The following is a 24,803-nucleotide window of genomic DNA, read 5'->3' as shown; positions in this document are numbered from 1 at the left end:
TCTTTTATTTGTATTTATATACTACAATTGACATGGCAAAAAAAAATCATAAAAACAGAATATTTAGAATAATCTTCAGAAAACAAAGTTTTTCTATTTGGTAGCCTACCGCTGTTTAACAAGCTGTCAACTAACTGAACACAAAATGCAGCAAACATGTATTTATTTTTCTTTCAAAAGGCACACAATCAAGGTGCTACTTACTCTACAGTTAATTGTGTACTCGACATGGAGTTGGAAGAGGGACCATGACATGACACATCCATTCCCATGCCAATCTACACTAGCCTGGTCCCAGATCTGTTTGTGCTCTTGTCAACTTCATTGCAGTCATCATCAAGCAACAGCATGACAGTTCCATAAAGGAGTTGGCGAGACAGCAGAAACAGACTGGCACTCAGGCTAACTCTACACACTTGGTTGTATTTCGGTTGGATTTTTGCTCTTTGCAAAATTCCACACAATAGTTCTAGCTTGATTATCATTAACAGGGAAATTCTGAACTGAAGTGTGGGTGAAAGAGACGTGTTTTTAACAGTAAGAATGGAAATAAACCAAAAATATTTTCTTTGTAAGACCGTTTGACCGTGTTGCGTAAATCGTTAAAACAAAAAGGGACTTAAAAAAAAGAAAGTAATATTAACATGAATAGAACTTAAAATACAAGTAAAACAATACAACAAAAACTAACTGTAGAAAACTACAGAACATAACACAGAAAAATATGTATTGTGACAACATTAGGAAAAAGGTCCACAACGCAACAATTCCTCTTCTTATAAACCCGAATAGTGTCAACTACATTAGATAGGCAAAGTTATGTAACTTAATATTAGTATGAAACCACATGATGTCAGAATTGCAGTGGTGTAAAGTACTTTTTGGGGGGTATCTGTACTTTATTATGTATATTTTTTACAACTTTTACTTTACTACATTCCTAAAGAAAATAATATACTTTTTACTCCATACATTTTCCCTGACACCCAAAAGTACTCATTACATTTTGAATGCTTAGCAGGACAGGAAAATGGTCAAATTCACGCACTGGAGAGCATCTGGTCATCCCTACTGCTGGTGATCTGGCGACTCACTAAACACACCTGCTTTGTTTCTAAATGATGTTGGAGTGTGCCCCTGGCTATCCATAAATAAAAAATACTAGATCTGATTTGCTTAATATAAGGAATTTGAAATGATTTATACTTTTGATACTTAATTACATTTTAGAAATTACATTTACTTTCGATACTTAAGTATATTTAAAACCAAATACTTTTAGACCTTTACTCGAGTAGTATTTTACTGGGTGACTTTCACTTGTCATTTTCTATTAAAAAGGTATCTTTACTTTTACTCAAGTATGACAACTTTTTCCAGCACTACAGATGTGTATATTTCCTCTTTTTGTGGGTTATTCTTTAAAGAGCCATGTGAGTATTCCAGAAAAAGAAAACGGTGACAAATTCACACCACTGTACGATATTTAGTTTGATTTAGTCATTTATTTTGTCATAGGGATTACTAACACATGAAATGATGTGGATTCTCATTCATAACGGGCCACATTGAGAATGTTTAAAGCAAATGTTATAGAACACATATATAGTACAAAATGCAGGAAATGCAGACTTCCGGGGTGCTGCCCAATAATATCTCCTTTCTCCTGAAGTGTACACTAATTCACGCCTTATAACAAATTTAAAAGCATTGGATTGGTGGAGGCCTGGCTGGGAGTTCTTGCCATATTTCATATACCAGTCATATGCTTTCAAATTAGTGAAGGGAAGTTAACATGTGCACACTTTAGGAGGAATGAGAGATCATTGGGACGTGGCCCAGCTGGGGAAAAGCCACTGTTAACCATCACATATGGACAACAAGCCCTGGCTAGTCATGTCAATCACAATGACATCACATGAGAACAAGCATTACTCTGCCCTCTGCTAGAATGGGCTGGATTGTTAAGGTAAGAGTAGTCTCCAAGGTTGGAAAGGGAATGTTTTGCTGGAATTATGCGAGTGCGTATGTGTGCGCGAGTGAATCTAAAAGTTAAAACATCCACCCACCCCTTTACAATCTAAACCCCAGTGCTTCCTTGCATGTTGCCCCAAACCTTCCATTCTTGTCCTCTTTTTTTATAACCCCCTCCTTCCTCTATCTGTGCCCCAGTTCCGACCGTTCCTCTCTCCCTCCTCAGTGTACCAGCTCCAGTTGGCTGGCGGAGAAGGGCAGAACCCCGCTGACATAGTAAGCGATGCCCAGGGAGAGCAGGGCGATAACCACCAGTAGTAGCAGCACCTGTAACAAGAGTTCGAAAAGCAGCCTTTATTGTGAGTTTCACCAAAATTGAGACACCAGGTTATACACAGTATGGTCATTTTTGAAGACCCCTTATTGGCTACGTCTGCGGTGTAACTTCCTGTCTCTGGCAAAGAGGTTCCGTTGCTAAGCAGGAGATGTCTAACTTAATCAATCCGACAAAAGAAACGCTTGTACGGCATGTGACAGAACAAAAGTCCAGTCTCCTTGCACTGCTAAACATCCGTGACGCTGCAACGTGCTTACTTACCCTCCAGAAGCCCAGGTCCTCTACAAACTCCTGCCAGGTGGTCCTGAAACTGGACAGTACCCCCTCACTGTTCTGGAGGTTGGGGTTGAGCAGGGAGTGGCTCTCCATTGCACTGACAGGGAGAGAATGAAGTAGCCCACGGTTAGCTTACATGCCACCATGACATAACTTGATATACACAGAGTATTCTAAACATTAGGCACATCCTTCTTTATATTGAGTTGCACCCCACTTTGCCCTCCGAACAGCCTCAATTCCTCGGGGCATGGACTCTACAAGGTGTCAAAAGCATTCCAAAGGGATGGTGGCCCATGTTGACGCCAACGCTTCCCGCAGGTTGTGTCAAGCTGGCTGGGATGTCCTTTGGGTGATGGACCATTCTTGACACGCACGGGAAACTGTTGAGCAAGAAACAACCAGCAGCGTTGCAGTTCTTGACACAAACCAATACGCCTGGCACCTGCTACCATACCCCGTTCAAAGGCACTTCAATCTTTGGTCTTGCCCAGTCACCCTCTGAATGGCACACATAAACAAGCCATGTCTCAATGGTCTCAAGGCTAAGAAGTCCTTCATTAACCCGTCTCCTCCCCTTCATCTACACAGATTGAAGTGGATTTAACAAGGGACCCCAATAAGGGATCATAGCTTTAACCTAGTCAGTCTGTCATGGAAAGAGTCGGTGTTCTTAATGTTTTGTATAGTCAAAAGTTTGGACACACCTACTCATTCAAGGGTTTTTCTTTCTTTCTTTTTTTCTTTTCTACATTGTAGAATTATAGTGAAGACATCAAAACTATGAAATAACATATGGAATCATGTAGTAACCAAAAAAGTGTTAAACAAACCAAAATATATTTTACATTTGAGATCCTTCAAAGTAGCCTTTGCTTTGATAACAGCTTTGAACACTCTTGGCATTCTCTCAACCAGCTCCACGCGGTAGTCAATGAACAGGTGTGCCTTGTTCAAAGTGAATTTGTGGAATGTCTTAATGTGTTTGAGCCAATCAGTTGTGTTGTGATGCAGGGGTGGTATACAGAAGATAGCCCTATTTGGTAAAATACCAAGTCCATATTATGGCTAGAATAGCTCAAATATACAAAGAAAAATGACAGTCCATCATTACTTCAAGATATCAGTTAATCTGGAAAATGTCAAGAATTTTGAAACCATCAAGCGCTATGATGAAACTAGCTCTCATGAGGACCACCACAGGAAAGGAAGACCCAGAGTTATCTCTGCTACAGAGGATAGGTTCATTAGAGTTATCAGCCTCAGAAATTGCAGCCCAAATAAGTAACAGACACATTGCAACATCAACTGTTCAGAGGAGACTGTGAATCAGGCTTTCATGGTCGAGTTGCTGCAAAGAAACCACTACTAAAGGACACCAATAAGAAGAAGAGACTTGCTTAGTCCAAGAAACACGAGCAATGGACATTAGACCGGTGGAAATCTGTCGTGTCTTTGTGAGACGCAGAGTAGGTGAACGGATGATCTCCTCATGTGTGGTTCCCACCGTGAGGCATGGATGAGGAGGTGTGATGGTGCTTCGCTGGTGCCACTGTCTGTGATTTATTTAGAATTCAAGGCACACTTAACCAGCATGGCTACCACAGCATTCTGCAGCGATAAGCCATCCCATCTGGTTTGAGCTTAGTATGACTATAATTTGTTTTTCAACAAGACAATGACCCAAAACACACCTCAATTCTGTGTAAGGGCTATTTGACCAGGGAACTGACCTGGCCAAGACAATGTATTTTTATTTAACCTTTATTTAACTAGGTTAAAAACAAATTCTTATTTTAAAATGACGGCCTACCCCGGCGTCGCCCTATGGGACTCCCAACCACGGCCGGATGTGATGCAGCCTGGATCACCCGGATCACCCACAATCGCCCGACCTCAACCCAACTGAGATGGTTTTGGATGAGTTGGACCGCAGAGTGAAGGAAAAGCAGTCAACAAGTGCTCAGCATATGTGGGAACTCCCTCAAGACTGTTGTAAAAGTATTTCTCATGAAGCTGATTGAGAAAATGCCAAGAGTGTGCAAAGCTGTCATCAAGGCAAAGGGTGGCTACTTTGAAGAATCTCAAATATATTTTGGTTTGTTTACACTTTTTTGGTTACAACATGATTCCATATGTGTTATTTCATAGTTTTGATGTCTTCACTATTATTCTACAATGTAGAAAATAGCAAAAATAAATGAAAACCCTTGAATGAGTAGGTGTGTCCAAACTTTCGATTGGTACTGTAGATAGGAGTGGCTTTCCGTCACACTGAGAGGGGAGAGAGGGGAGATGGTGGTAAATGCGATAGACTGTAACATTACTTATATATACACACACTGAGATTATCGGAGGAGCGGAGAGACATTGAAGATAGGTTTGACAACCAGTACACAGTGATGCAAATTCATCCATATTTTATATGCTGCACTTCTGTTCTAGTCTCTTGCCCCCTCTTGTGAGTGGGTGTGAAAATCAGAAACGGCAACACACATACTACAGTAGTCACCTCCTGTGGAACCCTTTCACCTCGTGCTACCCTGTCCCCGCCTCACCTTTTGCTCTCTGCCATCCGCATGGTCTCCAGCTTAGAATGGGTGTAACAGAGTTAAGATCATATCATAAGCTCACTCCGCAGCTTGAAGTCTACTCGCGTTGCCTAATCCCCCCCCCCCTCACCTCTCGCTCTCAGCCATCTGCATGGTCTCCAGTTTGGAGTGGGCTCCTCTGTTGAATCCTTTAACTTCCTGCTCCTCCAGGCCCTCCAGCAGACGGATAGCGTCCTTGTTCACCCCGCGCCTCTTGGCCAGTACAAGGGGAGTCGACCCGTTGTGGTTACTGAGAAAGTGAAAGGGAACGCTTGGATGTTAGATTGTAAAGAGGTGCTGGTGCTTCTTTCAGATGTTAAGCCCACATTCACTGTCCTGCATCAGCCCATGGCCCGTGGAGTAGAAATGGGGTAAAGGAAAATATTGTTCAGGATGGGGGGGTTGTTACGTTTGCTAGTTTAATGTGTCTTGGATGGTCCATGATAATGCACATTTTGTCAGACGGTAGGCTGTCTCTAAGGCTCTGAACCGTTCCAACACTAGCTTTTACCCATCCCTCCTTCCCTTTCTCACCAGATATATCTAGACTTGAGCCACTCTCAGCATTCAAGCTCTTTCTCTTAAAAAAATAACAAAATAAAAGCCACAACCCCTCAATCCAACTCCCAGCCCCTCTCTTACCAGATGTCTATCTTGAGGCCGTTGGACACCAGGAACTGGATGGTATCCACATGTCCACAGAGGTGCAGGGCTGTGTTTCCCTGGTAGTCTGTAGCCAGGAGGTCTGCCCCAAACTTATGGAGGAACCAACAGATGTCCACGTTCCCCCTGGCAGCAGCTAGGTGCAGGCCCGTACGACCCCGGTTGTCCCGTATGTTTGGGTCACAGCCAGTCTCCAGTAGCCGCTTGGCGAAAGGCAGGTCCCCGTCAATGCAGGCCTGCAGATAGGGATTTGCCTTTATTTAACCAGGTAAGTTATTGAGAACACATTCTCTACTGGGCAATTCCGTGGGAAAGTCAACTTGAGCATCCGCAACAACAACAAAAAGTTGTAATTTCATTGGCCATCTAACTAACGACATGTGTTCTAGCTAAGATTCTATTGGAAAATATATGCGGAAATGCATTTGTCATACATGGCAGTACTATTTTAGATAGGAAGATAAGAGTGTTTATCAACAATTTTTTTCTCCAAATGAAAGCCCCCCAAAATATACGGACTTCGTCCAGTGTCCAGAAAAGTGGATTGGCAGTATAGGCTAAGTTTGGGCGGTATCCAGATTTTCATACCAGTTCTGTAGCATACCGGTATGTTGTATTACCGAATGTGCACACAATAGGCTCCATTTCAAATTTGTTTTATTATAATAATAATACAATGAAAAGGAATACAGTCAAGACGTTGACAAGGTTATAAATAATTATTTTTAATTCAAACAATACATTTTGCTTCCGTCAAAGAATCCTCCATTTGCAACAACTACACCCTTGCAGACCTTTGGCATTGTAGTTGTCAATTTGTTGAGGTAATCTGAAGAGATTTCACCCCATGCTTCCTGAAGCACCTCCCATAAATTGGATTGGCTTGATGGGCACGTCTTACGTACCAAACGGTCAAGCTGCTCCCACAACAGCTCAATAGGGTTGAGATCCGGTGACTGTGCTGGCCACTCCATTATAAACAGAATACCAGCTGACTGCTTCTTCCCGAAATAGTTATTGCATAGTTTGGAGCTGTTCTTTGGGTCATTGTCCTGTTGTAGGAGGAAATTGGCTCCAATTAAGCGCCATCCACAGGGTATGGCATGGTGTTGCAAAATGGGGTGATAGCCTTCCTTCTTCAAGATCCCTTTCACCTTGTACAAATCTCCCACTTTACCACCACCAAAGCACCCCCAGACCATCACATTGCCTCCACCATGCTTGACAGATCGCGTACAGCACTCCTCCAGCATCTTTCCATTTTTTCTGCGTCTCACGAATGTTCTTCTTTGTGATCCGAACACCTCAAACTTAGATTTGTCTGTCCATAACACCTTTTTCCAATCTTCCTCTGTCCAGTGTCTGTGTCCTTTTTCCCATCTTAATCTTTTCTTTTCATTGGCTAGTCTGAGATATGGCTTTTTCTTTGCAACTCTCAGTTGTGCACCGGGGCCTCCCACTCCTCTTTCTATTCTGGTTAGAGTCAGTTTGCGCTGTTCTGTTAAGGGAGTAGCACACAGCGCTGTACGAGATCTTCAGTTTCTTGGCAATTTCTCGTATGGAATAGCCTTAATTTCTCAGAACAAGAATAGACTGACGAGTCTATGTGTAACCATGGCAGATCAGGAGCTCCACACACATCCACTTGCGGGATTGTCACAGATCATCCACCCAGACAGCTGATGAAACTGTGGGTTTGCACAACCAAAGAATTTCTGCACAAACTGTCAGAAACCGTCTCACGGAAGCTCATCTGCGTGTTCGTCGTCCTCACCAGGATCTGACTGCAGTCCAAACGCTCACCTTCGATGGCCACTGGAACGCTGGAGAAGTGTTGTCTTCACCGCTGGAGAAGTGTTGTCATGACTCCCGGTTTCAGCTGTACCGGGCAGATGGCATCGTGTGGGCGAGCGGTTTGCTGATGTCAACATTGTGAACAGAGTGCCCCATGGTGGCGGGGGGGTTATGGTACGGGCAGGCATAAGCTATGGACAATGAACACAATTGCATTTTATGGATGGCAATTTGAATGCACAGAGATACCGTGATGAGATCATTGTCTTGCCATTCATCTGCCACAATCACCTCATGTTTCAGCATGATTATGCACGGCCCCATGTCGCAAGGATCTGTACACAATTCCGGGAAGCTGAAAATGTCCCAGTTCTTCCATGGCCTGCATACTCACCAGACATGTCACCCATTGAGCATGTTTGGGGTGCTCTGGTCGACGTGTACGACAGCGTATTCCAGTTCCCGCCAATGTCCAGCAACTTCACACAGCCATTGAAAATGATTGGGACAACATTCAACAGCCTGTTCAACTCTATGTGAAGGAGATGTGTTGTGCTGCATGAGGTAAATGGTATTCACACCAGATACGGACTGTTTTTCTGATCCACGACCCTACCTTGTTTTTTAAAATGGTATCTGTGATCAACAGAGCCATATCTGTATTCCCAGTCATGTTAAATCCATAGATTAGGGCCTAATGAATGTATTTAAATTGACTGATTTCCTTATATGAACTGTAACTCTGTAAAATATTTTAAATTGTTGCATGTTGTGTTAAAATTTTTGTTCAGAGTATTTTTTTCGGGGGGGGGGGGCACAAAACAATTAAGACAACAGGGATCTTGGTCCAGGAGGGGATTGAATGTTTCTGCTGTAACCAAGAAGCTTGATCTTGACATCTCGCCACAAGTTAACAGACTAAATGCATAGCTGGATCCCTGAGCTGGATATAATTTATTTGACAAATCTTAGGTTTCTTATAGTTATACTTAACTTATAATAAATTATTATTTAAATGGTATTGAAAATCATACCGTCAGTATTTCGAAATATACCCCATTATACGATATAATGTGTATCGACCTAGCCTAGTATAGGCACATGTAGATTGTCTCATTTATATATTTTGCACAATATTTTAGAAGAATTGTAATACAAAAAAATGGTATATTTACCCACAATTGTTTTTTTTAAACCTTTATTTAACTAGGCAAGTCAGTTAAGAACAAATTCTTATTTACAATGATGGCCTACACCGGCCAAACCCGGGCGGCGCTGGGCCAATTGTGCGCCGCCCTATGGGGCTCCCAATTTTCTTCGAAAAGGCTATCCATGTTTTGATCTAAGACTTACAAACTCACTACTTTTACTATTATGTTTAGTCTCCTGAAAAAGCTTGTCCATTTCATGTAACATCCATAATGCTTCTTATTTTCTTTATTTCACTAACATGCCAATATTTAGAGGTCTGCTTTTAGGGGGGGACCACTCCCCCCAAGGGGTACTATAGACACACACATCAAAAGTTTTGTTTACATTTTGTTTGTCCATTCTGTGAGACATTAAAGTTGTGATTTTGCGTGCAAATGTAATGTCCATAACGCTGGAATCGTCCTACTACAATAGCAACCCGGGATGAGTTCGATCAATAATAGTCAATTGATGGTGTCTATATGGCTTTCAGAACATTTGGGAATTGAACATTTAAAACCCCCAATTTAGTGGCATTTTTCATCCCATCCAGCTGTAGAAAATACAAGTTTAAATTATTTATTTTGATTCAAAGTATGTACAGCTTTTCCGTCCCCACAATAGATAAATAACCATGTGTTTATTTTGCATGCACACCTTTTATTGACTTTTGCTGGTAAAAAAAAAAAATGTTTCAGTTTATAAAACAACTTTGATTAGGCTAATAACTTTATCAACCCTAGCAACCATCAACTTTAAAGACTGGGGGTGTATTCATTCGTGCACACTGTAGCTAAATGTTTTGCAACCAAAAAGGTTTTTCAACAGAAGCGAGAGTTTCTTATTGGACAAATTCAGGAAGCTAGGTCCCTCCACGTTTTGTCCCGTTTGCATCAGTTTGCTTCCTAGTGAATACACTATTATTGCCCAATCCCAAATTGACCCCCAGACCCTACACCTTATGCTCGTGCGGAGATCTGAGAGGATTTGACAGATGTAAGCAACATGGTGAAACTTCCACTTTTGCAGTGAGCAAGTGGATCTATTACCATATCGTTTACGCCGGTCAAATCCTCTCAGATCTCCACAAGTGCATAGGGCATCGGGTCTAGGAGTCGATTTGGGATTGCCCCCTTGTGTTGGACTCTACCTGCAGCAGGGGAACGGAGGTCTGCGACGAGTCGTTAATGAAGACATAGGACATGTCCGAGTGGGTGTCAGAAAATTCCAGCGTACCTGAAGAGGGGGAGGGAGGGACGGTAGCGGAGAGAAGGGTGAGAGGGAGGTAGGAATGAGTAAGGAACGGGGAGGAGGGTAGGAAAGAGCAAGAAGGAGGGAGGGAAAGAAGAGAGGAGGGAGGGAAAGAAGAAAGGGATGGACAGAGGGAATGAGAAAATGAGACAGGAATGTTTAATTTTTTAGGCCTCTGTAGAGTGCTGAGGCAGTAACCAAAAGGGAGCTGGTTCAAATCCCCAAGCCGGCAATGTGGAAAAATCTGCCCTTGAGCAAGGTAGTTAAATCCACAAAAATAACTGCTTCCGGGCGCCGATGACGCACTGGTGTCGAGTAAGGCAGCACCCCGCACCTCTGATTCAGATCGGTTTGGTTAAATGCGGAAAACACATTTCAGACGAATGCATTCAGTTGTGCAACTGACTAGGTATCCTCTTTCCTCTAGCTTGCCGTCTTGGCAAGATAAAAATCAAAAGCTAACGTTATGTTAACTTGCCTTGACATTAGCTAGCTAACTGATATTCATATGTTTATGTAACGTAGCTAACGTTAGTTAGCTTACTAGCTAGTAGGCACATTGTTAGTATAACAACACAGAAATATCTACTAAATACTGTAGCTAGCTAACGTTTTTGACATCGAATCGTTTCATGATCCAACATACCCAGCCAGCTAGCTAGCTAGTACCAAACGGATGCTAGCTAGCTAACACACTCGTAATAACGTGACAACAAGCATTTGTCGAGCTTATTCAGTTGTTCGTGATGTTAGCTAGTTACCTGTTTAGGTGTTCCAAATCAGAGGAGAAAATCTAAATTCGCTTTTCTGCTAAGCAGTGTGTTGTTGTGGTGGATGCTGAACCAGCTGTGATTTTACAACAGCTCAGCGCAAACTGGGTTACTCTCTGGGTGTAATCATTACGCCGATTCTGTTGCAAAACGTTTTGCAATATAAATCGTTTACTCCGATGGCAAAACGCAAACGAGAGTTTCTATTGGACAAATTCAGGTCGGTCCCTCCCCGTTTCGTTCCGTTGCTCCATTTGCTTCCGTTTGGTTCCTAAACAGTAAATGGTTCCCGTAATTAATACACCCCTGTTTTTTTGCGGCAGAGAAAGAAGGCTCTCTCAGAATCGGATCTATCAGTCAATCTGCATTTATAGTAGGCTTAAATTTACACATATTATTACTGTGGAAAGATACATTAATATACAAATCAGTTGACCTAGCCAGAATTGTCCCACCATATAAAGCATTATGGAATTCAACATAAAAACTTTGCCATTTTGTTGTTGTCATTTACCAGATACTCTTATCCATAGAGACTTAGAGTAGTGAGTGCATAATGCAATACATTTTAAGGTCACAACACACGACATACATTTTTTTTCTCAAAATACAACAAGAAAATTGTCTTACCTGATGCATTTACCCCATCCAGTGGCAGTCTTAAAAGGCTGCATTTCCACAGGCAGCCCAATTATGTTCTTTTTCCACAAATTGCTATTGCATTTATAGTAGGCTTAAATTTACACATATTATTACTGTGGAAAGATACATTAATATACAAATCAGTTGACCTAGCCAGAATTGTCCCACCATATAAAGCATTATGGAATTCAACATAAAAACTTTGCCATTTTTTTGTTGTCATTTACCAGATACTCTTATCCATAGAGACTTAGAGTAGTGAGTGCATAATGCAATACATTTTAAGGTCACAACACACGACATACATTTTTTTTCTCAAAATACAACAAGAAAATAGTCTTACCTGATGCATTTACCCCATCCAGTGGCAGTCTTAAAAGGCTGCATTTCCACAGGCAGCCCAATTATGTTCTTTTTCCACAAATTGCTATTTTGACACTAACCGGAGAAAAAGAGTAGAATTGGTCTGCCTGTGTAAATGCAGCAAAATGAACCCCCACTCCAAGAGTGGTTAAAAACTGTTGATGATGTTGTGGTTGACAATCGAATATGACTGCTGTGGCTTTCCACGGAAGAGATGACGACAAAATAAAAGTGTTATACTTTAATGTTGTCTTGTTAAGCACACAGCACGTTCTGTGTTAAGTACCTACTAGGTTAGGTATGTTGCACTCTTCAAATATGGTAACTCCACGACATCAAACAACATATATTTAATTTGGACCCTTTTACAACATACTGTAGTCTAGATCTGTATAGGTGGTATATCATTTTGTTTAATTTCTCTCAAACAATCCTACTCATTGTTCTTCATTCAATCTCAATCTGTGTTAGTTGTAATACTTTTATTTCATTGTGAACACAACACTGCACCTTTTGACTAAATCTGTTGAGGAAAATGTAGCATAATCATTGCAGTTATACATCTCTGTTATACGTGTAAAATGTGGATTTGTATGAAAAATATTTATTTTTCAGGTTCTCAAAATTCCTTTTAAGACAGTGGAATATATTCAACAGAGGTCAGTGTCAAAACAGTGACAACAAAAATGTGTTTTTATCTTTTTGTGTCATTCAAATATAACCATAGAAATATATATTTCCATATAAAACATATCCTAAATGTTTTTTTTGTTCGTTCCTATCATCGAATGTACAGATCATCTTCCCCATAATGTATTTGTAAATAACCTTTGAACAAGGGAATAATTACAGTGAAGTATAAGAATTACAATCTAGATTACAGACAAAAGAACAACAAATGAGAAAAAATCTAATTGAAAAAGATGTACTCAGGGCTACCAATGAGAGATGGGCCTATGTGTTAGACATAGTGGTTACAACTTAAGTCACCCAGCACTTTTAACATCAGTGGCTGCGTTCCAGGCCACCTACATTGCAGGCGTTGCATTGGCGTCAGATTGCTAGATCATATGATGTGGTTAGCTGATATATTACTCACCTATCCAAGTGTTTTGAGATCTCGCAGGCGTCTGCAATGTAGTCGCACTGGAACGCATCCATTGACATGACAGCAACTGAGGAGAGCAGATAGGGACTACAGCAACACAGTAGGCCATCGTTTGCTCTGATAAAATGTATGGTGAGCTTCTGTCCAACAGCAAATATTGTAACGGAAAATGTGTGTGTGGTGTGTTTGTTGTTAGTTTGTGATTCCTTCCAAGCAGTTACTGCGTACTTGTATGTTTTGGCTCAAGTATGGGTGGTGGAGGGTTTTATAAAACCCAAATTTGGTCACAAAAAATGGAGCGAAGATAGTTACTCTCCTCACCTCGATAACCTGAGTGAAACCATGGAGAAAATGATGGTTCTAAATAATTACAAAGCCAACATGATTTGGTGCAATGTACGATCGATCGGCTTGGTCACCCATTCCAGTCAGTGAAAGAGGTGAGTTTAAAGTAGCAATATTCAATATCTGTTTCCACCCAAAGTGTGAAACCCCCCTAACAACTGCATTTGTAAACAAAGGGTTGGGTCTTGGGAACATGGAACTGCCATTGAGTTACTTTAATTCTATGTTATCTGTCCAACACAGTGACAGTTAAATGACACAATTCACTATTAGGGTCTCACTGTAGGTGGAAACTCAAATTATGGAGTGCTCCTTAAAAGGAGATGACATGGTCACAATAATCATGTGTGTTCAGTGTTGATGGCTTGTGTTCCAGCAGTAAATTGGGGGGGGGGGGGGGGTGATGTTGGTGGTTAGAACCTTCAACCTCCATCGCTGTAGCTAAACTGAAAAGACTGACTCCATTCATACCACAGGAGGTTGGTGGCACCTTCATTGGGGAGGACTGGCTCATAATAATGGCTGGAGCTGAATAAGTGGAATGATATCAAATGCATGCGACACATTGGTTTCCATGTGTTTGATGCCATACCATTCGCTCCGTTCATGCCATTGTTGTGAGCCGTTCTCCCCTCAGCAGCCTCCTGTGATTTATACCAATTATAGGCACTCGCATTACTGCAATACATTCACATACACATAAATGGGATCTTCTATAAATAGAAGTATGACGATTTCTTCAAGTGATTCGGCATGGGATGACGTTACCTCACTCGATCTGTCTATGCCACTCATTCTAATATTTGAAAAGTGATGGATTTGTCTTTTTCAAAACTGTTGTCAAGTTGAGCCCCAGGGTAGGGTAGCAACAAAAAAAGAACATATTGGTTTCTAATAGGACCACAAGCATATATCGCAATACACTTACTGTTTCTCTTAACTGAAGCAGACATAATCGCTATCATACGTGTGTGTATGTGTTTGAGTATAAAAAGCGGCTGGCTAGCTATAGCAGTTAACAGGTATGTGTAGCAGGTCTCTTAGGTTCATGACAGCATGTAGTTGTAACGGTAGAGAACGTATTCATCCCAAATAGCATCATATTCCCTATGTAATGCACTACTTTGGACCAGAGTCCTATGGGTAGGTCACTATATGGGCCATTTGGGATGTAGCCCAGGAAGTGAAAGCGGTTTAGTGCAGGCCAAAGGAGTGGTTTGGGGTTGCACTCTCCGAGGTAGCCGTGAATGTTTTCAGACACATAACCATAGTAACGTGAAAAGAACAAAATGAAGACACATAAAACACACAGTATAGCACCACTGTCGGTAATAATCTAGTTTAGAACAAGACCGCTCATCTCTTCATCCCTTTCTGTCTTACATCAATACAAGGGCATCATAAACCCACAGAAGGGCCCTCGTCGGCTAATTCGGGAGCCCCTCACCCTCCTAGTGAGACCCCTAGATGAAGCAGGAGAGGTGCTCAAATTCAGTCAGTCAAAGTTTTTTTGTTTTTTTACCATTTCAATTACTCCACCTCCACCTCTCTCTTTTCCTTTCTGATAAGTAATCATCACCCTCTCCTTTGTTGTTTCAGTCTCTCTCTTTTTCATTTCCCATCTCTCCATCTTCATCTCTTATCCCAGCTACAAGATCTTGCTGCAGACTTGACAGCGACTGACTCGGCTGCGTTGGTTGCCTCCCTTCAGTGTGTCCATCGGAGGGGGGTCGAACTCCCGGTTAGGCTCAACCGTGGTCAGCCAGAAGCTGTACTTGTTGGCAAAGTAGTGGCAGGTGCCCTTGGCCCCATTACACTCGATGAAGGGTGTGGCGCGGAAGTCTTCCAGACAGGACCCTGGAGAGGACAGGGACTGGCCGCCGCCCTCAGCCCCGGCAGCAGTGTGCTGAATGGGGGGATTGGGAGAGAGTGAGAGGAGAGGAGGGGACCAGACAAGACCTAGGTGTTAGTCTCTAGATGGTGGTTTAGACTATGGAGTTATTGGGTAGTGAACTAGCTTTCATTAGAGAATCAAATATAGGCCAGGATTCAAAGCGTGATTGACATTTAAAGGCCATTTTACGATTGAGCCGACATCTTCAAGCGGTTGCCATGAATGTGATCGCAAACGCAGGAATATTGGCTTAAGGCACTCTGGGCGACAACGCTCTATAATGCACAGCGGATTAAATCTGGCCTTAATCCCGCCCCAACTCACCATGAGAAAGGAGTACCCGATCCAGAGGGACCTCCAGCCGGCAGGGCAGGTGGGGATGGTGAGGTCCTGTGAGTGGACAGCTACAGGCTGGGAGTAGGCCTCGCACACGGAGCACCTGCTGATGTACTGGCTGATAGCCTCCTCTCCCACCGGCATCATGGGGATGGGTGCCGTGGTGGACAGCCAATAGGACTTGTCGTTGCGGCTGGCGTAGTAGCAGATCTCGTTGGGCGTGCAGTACAGGAACGGGACAGTGCTGAAACGAGGAAGGCAGGAGCCTGCCATACCTGCGAGAGAGGGGAGAAGAGGGAGAGAGGTGGAGAGACGGGGGAGTCGGGGAGGAGAGATATAAAGTTGAGCTTGCCGCAAGTTTTTTAGGTCGCTCTGCCTGCCCGAATTGTATAATTGCTCATGTTGCCCTTGTGTGTGTGTGTGTGTGTGTGTGTGTGCGCGTGTGTGCAAGCGTGTGTGTGACGTACCGAGGTCCTGGTTATGGGCCTTCTCCTGCCCCTCAACATACAGCAGACTGTATCCTTCCCAGAGCTGAGCCATGCCCTGAGGACACATGGGCACCTGGTTGTTCTGACTGTGCTTCACCAGAGTGTAGCCAATACTCCTGCTGCGCGCCACACTACCTGTGGGACCCTGCAGTCCAGGCTTACCGGGCAGACCTGGGTGAGAGAGGAGAGGAAGGGAGAGGGGAGGGGAGAAGTGAGGAGGAAGTATGTAAGTAGTACAGGTTCATGTTGGGTATCACTTTACTTAAAACCTCCGGCTATAATGCATTATGATGCGGTTATAAAGCAATGTAAGACTTGTCATGTTGTATAGAGGTCGATGTGTGTTCGGACGGATTCACATACAGACATTCTAGATACACACTCATACTCACAGTTGGCAAATACACTGTAGGCACTATACGCGCGCGTACACACACACACACACACACACACACACACACACACACACACACACACACACACACACACACCTTGTGACCCGGTAGGTCCAGGGAAACCAGGAGGACCAGAGTCTCCCAGAGGTCCGTCCAGGCCTGACCCTCCGTTCCTCCCCTGCTTCCCTACCGCGCCGGGCCTGCCTTTAGGACCTGGAACAGAGGAGGAGGTTCTGATGTTACTTCATGTTTTAATCCCTAATGGGTCAGGTTTGGATCAGGGTACTGTAAACTGATCCTAGATATGGGATTAGGGGGTGACTGTGGTTAGTCTGAATCCACACAAGGCAAAACTGATCCTAGATCAGTATTCCTTCTCTGAGATGCTTTGTGAATATAGTCCCAAGTAGGTTACTTACCCCCCTGCCTGGCCTCTGGCTGTTCTAAGTGGGCTACTCACCCCCCCTGCCTGGCATGCCGGGATTGCCTGCTTCTCCCACGGACCCTGGAGTTCCGTTGGTCCCGGGGTCTCCCATGTCTCCATAGGGTGTCGGAATGTCCGGCCTGGGGAAAGTTATACCTTGGGGTCCCTTACGACCAGTATCACCTAGAGGGGGAGGGAGAGAAGTGTGAGGAGGGGATAGGAGGGGGAGGAAGGACAGGATAGGGAAAGAGAGAGAGGGGTAGAGAGAGAGAGAGAGAAAGAGAGAGAGAGAGAGAGAGAACGCAAAATGAGAGATACATTTTTTACAATTAATTAATCAAATTGACAAAGACAAGTGTTTCATCTTCAAGATCAGTGTGTGTTAAAAGGATAAGTCTCTCACCTCTCCTTCCTTTGGGTCCTTTCCCACCGTAGTATCCTGGATCTCCAGGGAAGCCCATTTGTCCTGATGCTCCACTGTACCCAGAGTCACCTCTCTCTCCTGGGCAACACAGCAACAACAACAACAACATTTACAACACACCCCATCAGACACGCGGTACACCAACTACGGGGTAAGAAAATGTCAGATCAACATCCAATTCTGGCTGATACTTTATTGAGTTGTCAACAAATGTGCCCATCAGACAAATTGTACGTTTCAGATGAACATCCAATTTAGGTTGATATTCAAACGGGAATCTTACTTGAAATAAAGCAATTTGACCCTATGATTTGACCCTATGAGTCTATAAGGCTACCGTCAAGGGTAATCATCCTCAATCTGAGAGCCATCATCACTGTACCTTGCTTTTGAATCACATTCTGATGGATATTACAGTACATTGATTTGTCATCCCTATACCTTTGAATCCAGGGTTTCCATCCCGTCCTGGGCCACCTGGACCCCCAGGGTCTCCACGGTTACCAGGGGTACCAGGGATGCCAGAGAGCCCAGAGTCGCCTCTGTCCCCTTGGGCTGTACCGGGCCCCGGTGGGCCTGGGGGGCCTGGAGGACCACGGTAACCTGGAGGATCCGACCATAAACAATTAACACAAGAGTGAACCAGCTACAGTATAGAGGTCTATAGAGTATTGGATTTAGATGGAGGGAGGAGAATGAGAGATGACTCAGAGGGAGAAATGGAGAGAAGGAGAAGGAGAAGAGGACAACCTGGAGGAACGGACAGAGGGGAGAGGAGATGTTAACACTCAGTAAACTAGGTATAGATATAGAGTGGTAAGAGATGGAGAGATGTAGGGAGGAAAGAGATAGAGGGGAAAGTAGAAAGGAGTAGAAAGGAGGAGAAGAACATGGAAGAAAAAGGAGGAAAGTGAGATGGAGGAATATAAGGAGACTAATCTCAGCTGATCAAATCAAATCAAATTCTATTAGTCACATGCGCCGTATACAACAGTGAAATACTTACTTACGAGCCCCTAACCAACAACGCAGTTTATTTAAAAAAAAATACGAATAAGAAATCAGAAATAAAAGTAAGGAGGCCGAGCAGTTGCAATACCAGGCAGTGATGAAACCAGTTAGGATACCCTCGATGGTACAGCTGTAGAACCTTTTGAGGATCTGAGGACCCATGCAAAATCTTTTCAGTCTCCTGAGGGGGAATAGGTTTTGTCATGCCCTCTTTATGACTGTCTTGCTGTGCTTGGACCATGTTAGTTTGTTGGTGATGTTGACACCAATGAACTTGAAGCTCTCAACCTGTTCCACTACAGCCCTGTCGATGAGAATGGGGGAGTGCTCGGTCCTCTTTTTCCTGTAGTCCACAATCATCTCCTTTGTCTTGATCACATTGAGGAAGAGGTTGTTGGCACCACATCTCTGACCTCCCCCTTATAGGCTGTCTCGTCGTTATCGGTGATCAGGCCTACCACTGTTGTGTCATCGCCAAACTTAATGATGCTTATTAACTTAACTTATTGATGAGCTTTGAGGGTACTATGGTGTTGAACGCTGAGCTGTAGTCAATGAATTGCATTCTCACATAGGTGTTCCTTTTGTCCAGGAGGGAAAGGACAGTGTGAAGTGCAATAGAGATTGCATCATCTGTGTATCTGTTTTGGCGGTATGCAAGTTGGAGTGGGTCTAGGGTTTCTGGGATAATGTTATTGATGTGAGACATGACCAGCCTTTCAAAGCAGTTCATGGCTACAGACGTGAGTGCTATGGGTCGGAAGTCATTTAGCAGGTTACCTTAGTGTTCTTGGGAACAGGAATTATGGTGTTCTGCTTGAAACATGTTGGTATTACAGACTCGGAAAGGGAGAGGTTGAAAATGTCAGTGAAGACAATTGCCAGTTGGTCAGCGCATGCTCGCAGTACACTACCTGGTAATCTTTCTGGCCCTGTGGCCTTGTGAATGTTGACCTGTTTAAAGGTCTTACTCACATTGGCTGTGGAGAGCGTGATCACAGTCATCCAGAACAGCTGGTGCTCTCATGCATGTTTCAGTGTTATTTTCCTCAAAGCGACTGTATTAGTAGTTTAGCTCGTCTGGTAGGCTCATGTCACTGCCCTTTGTAGTCTGTAATGGTTTGCAAACCATGACACATCTGACGAGCGTCAGAGTACTATTCGATCTTAGTCCTGTATTGACGCTTTGCCTGTTTGATGGTTTGTTGGAGGGCATAGCGGGATTTCGTATAAGCTTCCGGTTTAGAGTCCTGCTCCTTGAAAGCGGCAGCTCTAGCCTTTAGCTTTGTTCGGATGTTGCCTGGCTTCTGGTTGCGGTATGTACGTACGGTCACTGTGGGGACGACGTCATCGATGCACTTATTGATGAAGCCAATCACTGATGTGGCATATTCTTCAATGCCATTGGAGGAATCCTTGGACATATTCCAGTCTGTGCTAGCAAAACAGTCCTGTAGCTTAGCATCTGCTTCATCTGACAACCTTTTTTATTGATTGAGTCACTGGTGCTTCCTGCTTTAATTTTTGCTTGTAAGCAGAGGGATATAATTATGGTCAGATTTGCCAAATGGAGGGCGAGCTTTGTATGCCTCTCTGTGTGTAGATAAAAAGTGGTCCAGAGTTTTTTCCTCTGGTTGCACATTTAACATGCTGATAGAAATTTGGTGAAACAGATTTAAGTTTCCCTGCATTAAAGTCCCCGGCTCCTAGGAGCGCCGCCTCTGGGTGAGAATTTACCTGTTTGTTTATGGCGGAATACAGCTCATTCAGTGCGGTCTTAGTGCCAGCGTCAGTCTGTGGTGGTATGTAGACAGCTACAAAAAATACAGATTAAAACTCTCTAGGTAGAATGTGTGGTCTACAGCTTATCATGAGATACTCTACATCAGGCGAGCAAAACCTTGAGATTTCCTTAGATATCGTGCACCAGCTGTTATTTACAAAAATACATAGTCCGCTGCCCGTTGTCTTACCAGACGCTGCCGTTCTGTCCTGCCGATACACCGTATAACCAGCCAGCTGTACAATGAGAAAGTCGTCGTTCAACCACAACTCCGTGAAACATAATGTTACAGTTTTGAATGTCCGTTGGTAGTTTAATCTTCCACGTAGTTAATACATTTTATTTTCCAAAGATTGCACGTTTGCTAGCAGAATGGAAGGAAGTGGGGGTTTATTCGATCGCCTACAAATTCTCAGAAGGCAGCCTGTCCTCTGACCCCTTTTTCTCCACGCAAATGTCTTGAGATGTTCCTTCAATATATCCACATCATTTTCCTACCTCATGATGCCATTTATTTTATGAAGTGCACCAGTCCCTCCTGCAGCAAAGCACCTCCACAACATGGTGCTGCCACCCCCGTGCTTCACGGTTGGGAAGGTGTTCGTTGGCGTGCAAGCCTCCCTCTTTTTCCTCCAAACATAACAATTGTCATTATGGCCAAACAGTTATATTTTTGCTTCATCAGACCAGAGAACATTTCTCCAAAAAGTACGATCTTTGTCCCCATGTGCAGTTGCAAACCGTAGTCTGGCTTTTTTATGGCGGTTTTGGAGCAGTGGCTTCTTCCTTGCTGAGCGGCCTTTCAGGTTACGTCGATATAGGACTCGTTTTACTGTGGATATAGATACTTTTGTACCTGTTTCCTTCAGCATCTTCACAAGGTCCTTTGCTGTTGTTCTGGGATTGATTTGCACTTTTCGCACCAAAGTACTTTTATCTCTAGGAGACAGAACTCGTCTCCTTCCTGAGCGGTATGACGGCTGCGTGGTCCCATGGTGTTTATACCTGCGTACTATTGTTTGTACAGATGAACGTGGTACCTTCAGGCATTTGGAAATTGCTCCCAAGGATGAACCAGACTTGTGGAGGTCTACAATCTTTTGTTTCTGAGGTCTTAATTGATTTATTTTGATTTTCTCATGATGTCAAGCAAAGAGGCACTGAGTTTGAAGGTAGGCCTTGAAATACATCCACAGGTACACCTCCAATTGACTCAAACGATGTCAATTATCAGAAGCTTCTAAAGGCATGACATCATTTTCTGGAATTTTCCTAGCTGTTAAAGGCACAGTCAACTTAGTGTATGTAAATGTCTGACCCACTGGAATTGTGATACAGTGAATTATAAGTGAAATAATCTGTCTGTAAACGATTGTTGGAAAATTGACTTGTGTCATGCACACAGTAGATGTCCTAACCGACTTGCCAAAGTAATAGTTTGTTAACAAGAAATTTGTGGAGTGGTTGAAAAACAAGTTTTAACGACTCCAACCTAAGTGTATGTAAACTTCCGACTTCAACTGTATGTACAAAATAGGTTAAAAATATAAGTTACAATCAATCTCTAGTTTTGTAAAAGGCCAAATTAAGGGTTAAATTACCTTCTTCTCCATCGATTCCTGGCAGGCCAGGGTCTCCCAGTGGTCCAGGGATATTAGAAATGATCGTCTCCCCACGAAGACCAGGCAGTCCTGGGAAGCCCGTCACACCAGGACCCCCTGACATCCAGACAAGAGTTGGGGTCAGCATCAACACACACACACACACACACACACACACACACGCACGTTACCCTAGGTGCCTCACTGTTTCTGCTTTAGAAACGGACTCTGGTCAAAAGAAGTGCACTATTACAGGAAATTACAGGGAATTGTGAAATAAGAAATATATTATGGACCGTAAACTATCACCTTCATGCACTTAAGGAAATCATGGATGGCGGAGGCTCAATCAAGCTAGTCATCTTGACTACTTTCTTATGTTATTCTCGCTGCCACCAAAAGTTAAAGAGTGTTGATGGGGACAGAATGTGGTCGGACCATCAGATAATTGGTATACACATTACTCTTACAGAATTTCCGCAAGGTCGAGGATATTGGACATTTTATCAGAGCCTACTGGATGACACTTTGTTTTTAACCAAGACAGAATAATTTATAACTGACTTTGTCCTACATAACATAGGTACAGCAGATCACTTTATTGTATTGGACACTTTTAAATGTGTCTTTAGAGGCCATGCAATTCAATACTCATCTTTAAAACAAAAACAACTTTGGTGAAAATATTTATATTAACAAAGGAAATAGAGGAACTAACAGTGCAGATAGATAGCAAATAAAAACTGTACCATTGAGTTACAGAATAAGTTAGAAGAAAAAAAACAAAACTGGAGGAACTTATTCAAGAAAGGTCATGTGTAATATTATAACTGGATCGAATATGAGGGTAATTGCACCAAATTATTTTCTAATCTTCAACACAGAAATGCTCCCAAAAATAATTTACAGAGAGGCCTGTTACACACTAACTGAAGTTAATTGTAAATACTTTTTTCTGTTAATATGGTTAACTTCACAGCTGAACAGAAAGACTCATGTGAATGCCAAATTACAGAGGAGAAAATTCTTGATACAATTAAAGCCTTTAAGTCTGGGAAAACTCCAGGGCTGGATGACATACCAGTTGAGGCATATCAAACCTTTTTTCGATGTACTCAGAGGTCCGTTATTAGCATGTTTTAACCACTCCTATAAAAATGGTAGACTATCAGATACTTAGCAAGGACCCAGGTGGTACATATAAAGATCCAGTCCACCTAAAAAACTGGAGACCCCTTACACTTCAGTGTTGCGATGCCAAAATCCTAGCAAAATGCATAGAAATAAAAAAGGTATTGTCGGACATTATTCATCCTAATCAGACAGGTTTTGTACATGGACAATACATTGGGGATAATATAAGACAAGTACTGGAATCAAGAAGACACTATGAAAAATCTGGGAAACCAAGCCTGGTATTCATAGCTGACTATGAAAAGGCCTTTGATAAACCACAACTGGAATTTATATATGAATGCCTGGACAATTTTAATTTACGAGAAACTCTTATACAATGGGTTAAAGTTATGTATAGTAACCCCAGGTGTAAAATGGTAAATAATAGCTACTTCTCAGAAAGTATTAAAATGTCAAGAGGAATAAAACAAGGTTGTCCACTATCAGCATATTTATTTATTATGGCCATCATTTCGATAGCAATTATTAAAATCAGATCCAACAATAATATCAAGGGGCGAGAAATCCAGGGCTTAAAAAACAAAGCTGTGAGAGGTTGGATCCCATAGCTTTATAGAGGATCTAGATCATTTCTCTAACCTCTCTGGATTAAAAACAAATTATGATATGTAAACCATATTACATATTGGATCGCTAAAAAATACTACTTTTACATTACCGTGTATTTTACCAATAAAATGGACCGACGGCGAAGTGGACATACTCGATATTCATATCCCAAAATAAAGAAATTCTCTCACTACAATACATTTTAATAGACAGTTAGCCAAATTAGATGAGATCTTGCAAACACGGCGAGGACAACACCTGTTTATTTGTGGAAAAATCAGCCTAATTTATTCTTTAGTCATACCCAGTTTATCTATTTACTTATGGCCCTGCCTACACCTAACGATTTGTTTTTAATTATATGAGCACATTTTTTTCAATTTATTTGGAGCGACAAGCCAGACCAAATTAAACAGCCTTTTTATATAATGAATATGAATTCGGAGGGCTAAAATGATTAAATATTAAAGCATAGTACCTTTCACTAAAAGCATACAAAACTAAAATTAAAACTGTTTCTCTAGCAGATTAGTAAGAATTGCTCACCTCGTGTTCAAGAATGCCTGTTTCCCTTCATTCAGATTACAACCTCTCGCTTTCGGTTATTTGACAATGAAATAATCTCCAAAATATTGCTACTTTTAAAACAAGCCAAAGAAAGCTGGTTGCAATTTCAGTTGAATAAACCACAAAATACATAACAAATATTAGTCTTGAGTTCAAATATACTAATTGATAAAAAACATATATAATCTTTGTAATCTATATCATAAATAGGACTGATGGAGTTATGTCACACATGCATACACAAACATAACATACATTTCTGCTCTATCCGAAATTACAATCATATGACTGCAGCATTACAACAACAAAAAATGTAGGAGATATGTGGAAAGGGGAGAAGGTAAGGAACTTGTTGGCCCTGCATTAAAGACCAAAATAGTCTAAATATAATTGTGAAAGTATTTAAGTAAAAATACTTTAAAGTACTACTTAAGTCATTTTTTGGGGTATCTGTACTTTACTATTTACATTTTTGACTACTTTTACTTTTTCTTCACTACATTCATTATGAAAATATTGTACTTTGTACTCCATACATTTTCCTTGACACCCAAAAGTACTCTTTACATTTTGAATGCTTAGCCTGACAGAAAAATAGTTCAATTCACAAACTTATCAACCGAACATCCCCGGTCATCCCCACTACCTCTGATCTGGTGGACTGACTAAACCGACATGCTTTGTTTGTAAATGATGTCTAAATGTTGGAGTGTGCCCCTGGCTTTCTGTAAAAAAAAAAGAATTTAAAAAAAGAAAATGGTGTCATCTGGTTTGCTTAATATAAGGAATTATAAATGATTTATACTTTTACTTTTGATACTTAAGTATA

At 42.2% G+C, this 24,803-nt stretch overlaps 2 protein-coding genes across 10 annotated transcripts in view; both read right to left on the bottom strand.

The window, feature by feature from the left end:
* Nucleotides 1-1,485: 1,485 nt before the first annotated feature.
* Nucleotides 1,486-11,211, bottom strand: ankrd46b (ankyrin repeat domain 46b). The gene is made up of 6 exons (XM_021577655.3): nucleotides 10,839-11,211; nucleotides 9,977-10,062; nucleotides 5,821-6,077; nucleotides 5,270-5,428; nucleotides 2,573-2,684; nucleotides 1,486-2,301 (listed from the first exon to the last, which is right to left on the bottom strand). The coding sequence occupies exons 2-6, from the start codon at nucleotides 10,028-10,030 to the stop codon at nucleotides 2,197-2,199; spliced, it is 687 nt and encodes a 228-aa protein (XP_021433330.1). The 5' UTR covers nucleotides 10,031-10,062; nucleotides 10,839-11,211; the 3' UTR covers nucleotides 1,486-2,196.
* An 867-nt stretch (nucleotides 11,212-12,078) lies between these two features.
* The window catches only part of col4a6 (collagen, type IV, alpha 6), a 165,273-nt gene continuing 152,548 nt past the window's right edge, over nucleotides 12,079-24,803 (bottom strand). For all 9 annotated transcript variants that reach the window (XM_090214422.1, XM_090214424.1, XM_090214427.1 and 6 more), the window contains 8 exons: nucleotides 21,662-21,778; nucleotides 17,708-17,869; nucleotides 17,246-17,344; nucleotides 16,879-17,025; nucleotides 16,515-16,631; nucleotides 16,003-16,194; nucleotides 15,524-15,810; nucleotides 12,079-15,211 (listed from right to left, as the gene is read on the bottom strand). In XM_090214422.1, coding sequence (XP_090070548.1) covers nucleotides 14,954-15,211; nucleotides 15,524-15,810; nucleotides 16,003-16,194; nucleotides 16,515-16,631; nucleotides 16,879-17,025; nucleotides 17,246-17,344; nucleotides 17,708-17,869; nucleotides 21,662-21,778 — 1,379 coding nt within the window. In that variant the 3' untranslated portion in view covers nucleotides 12,079-14,953. The remainder of the gene's footprint in view (nucleotides 15,212-15,523; nucleotides 15,811-16,002; nucleotides 16,195-16,514; nucleotides 16,632-16,878; nucleotides 17,026-17,245; nucleotides 17,345-17,707; nucleotides 17,870-21,661; nucleotides 21,779-24,803) is intronic.

The sequence above is a fragment of the Oncorhynchus mykiss genome, chromosome 21, assembly GCF_057628025.1.
Source record: "Oncorhynchus mykiss isolate SJ-2025 chromosome 21, ASM5762802v1, whole genome shotgun sequence".
NCBI classification, from domain to species: Eukaryota; Metazoa; Chordata; class Actinopteri; order Salmoniformes; family Salmonidae; genus Oncorhynchus; species Oncorhynchus mykiss.
This window is presented reverse-complemented; position numbering and strand designations above follow the sequence as displayed.

Bases quoted from the DNA above. Each gene is read 5' to 3' on its own strand.
- ankrd46b (XM_021577655.3), bottom strand. From the start codon at position 10,030: ATGTCCTATGTCTTCATTAACGACTCGTCGCAGACCTCCGTTCCCCTG. The intron at 2,685-5,269 runs GTGAGGGGGGGG...TCTCCCTGTCAG, and splicing joins CAGATGGCTGAGAGCGAGAG to TGCAATGGAGAGCCACTCCC. The intron at 2,302-2,572 runs GTAAGTAAGCAC...CTCTTGTTACAG, and splicing joins AGGACCTGGGCTTCTGGAGG to GTGCTGCTACTACTGGTGGT.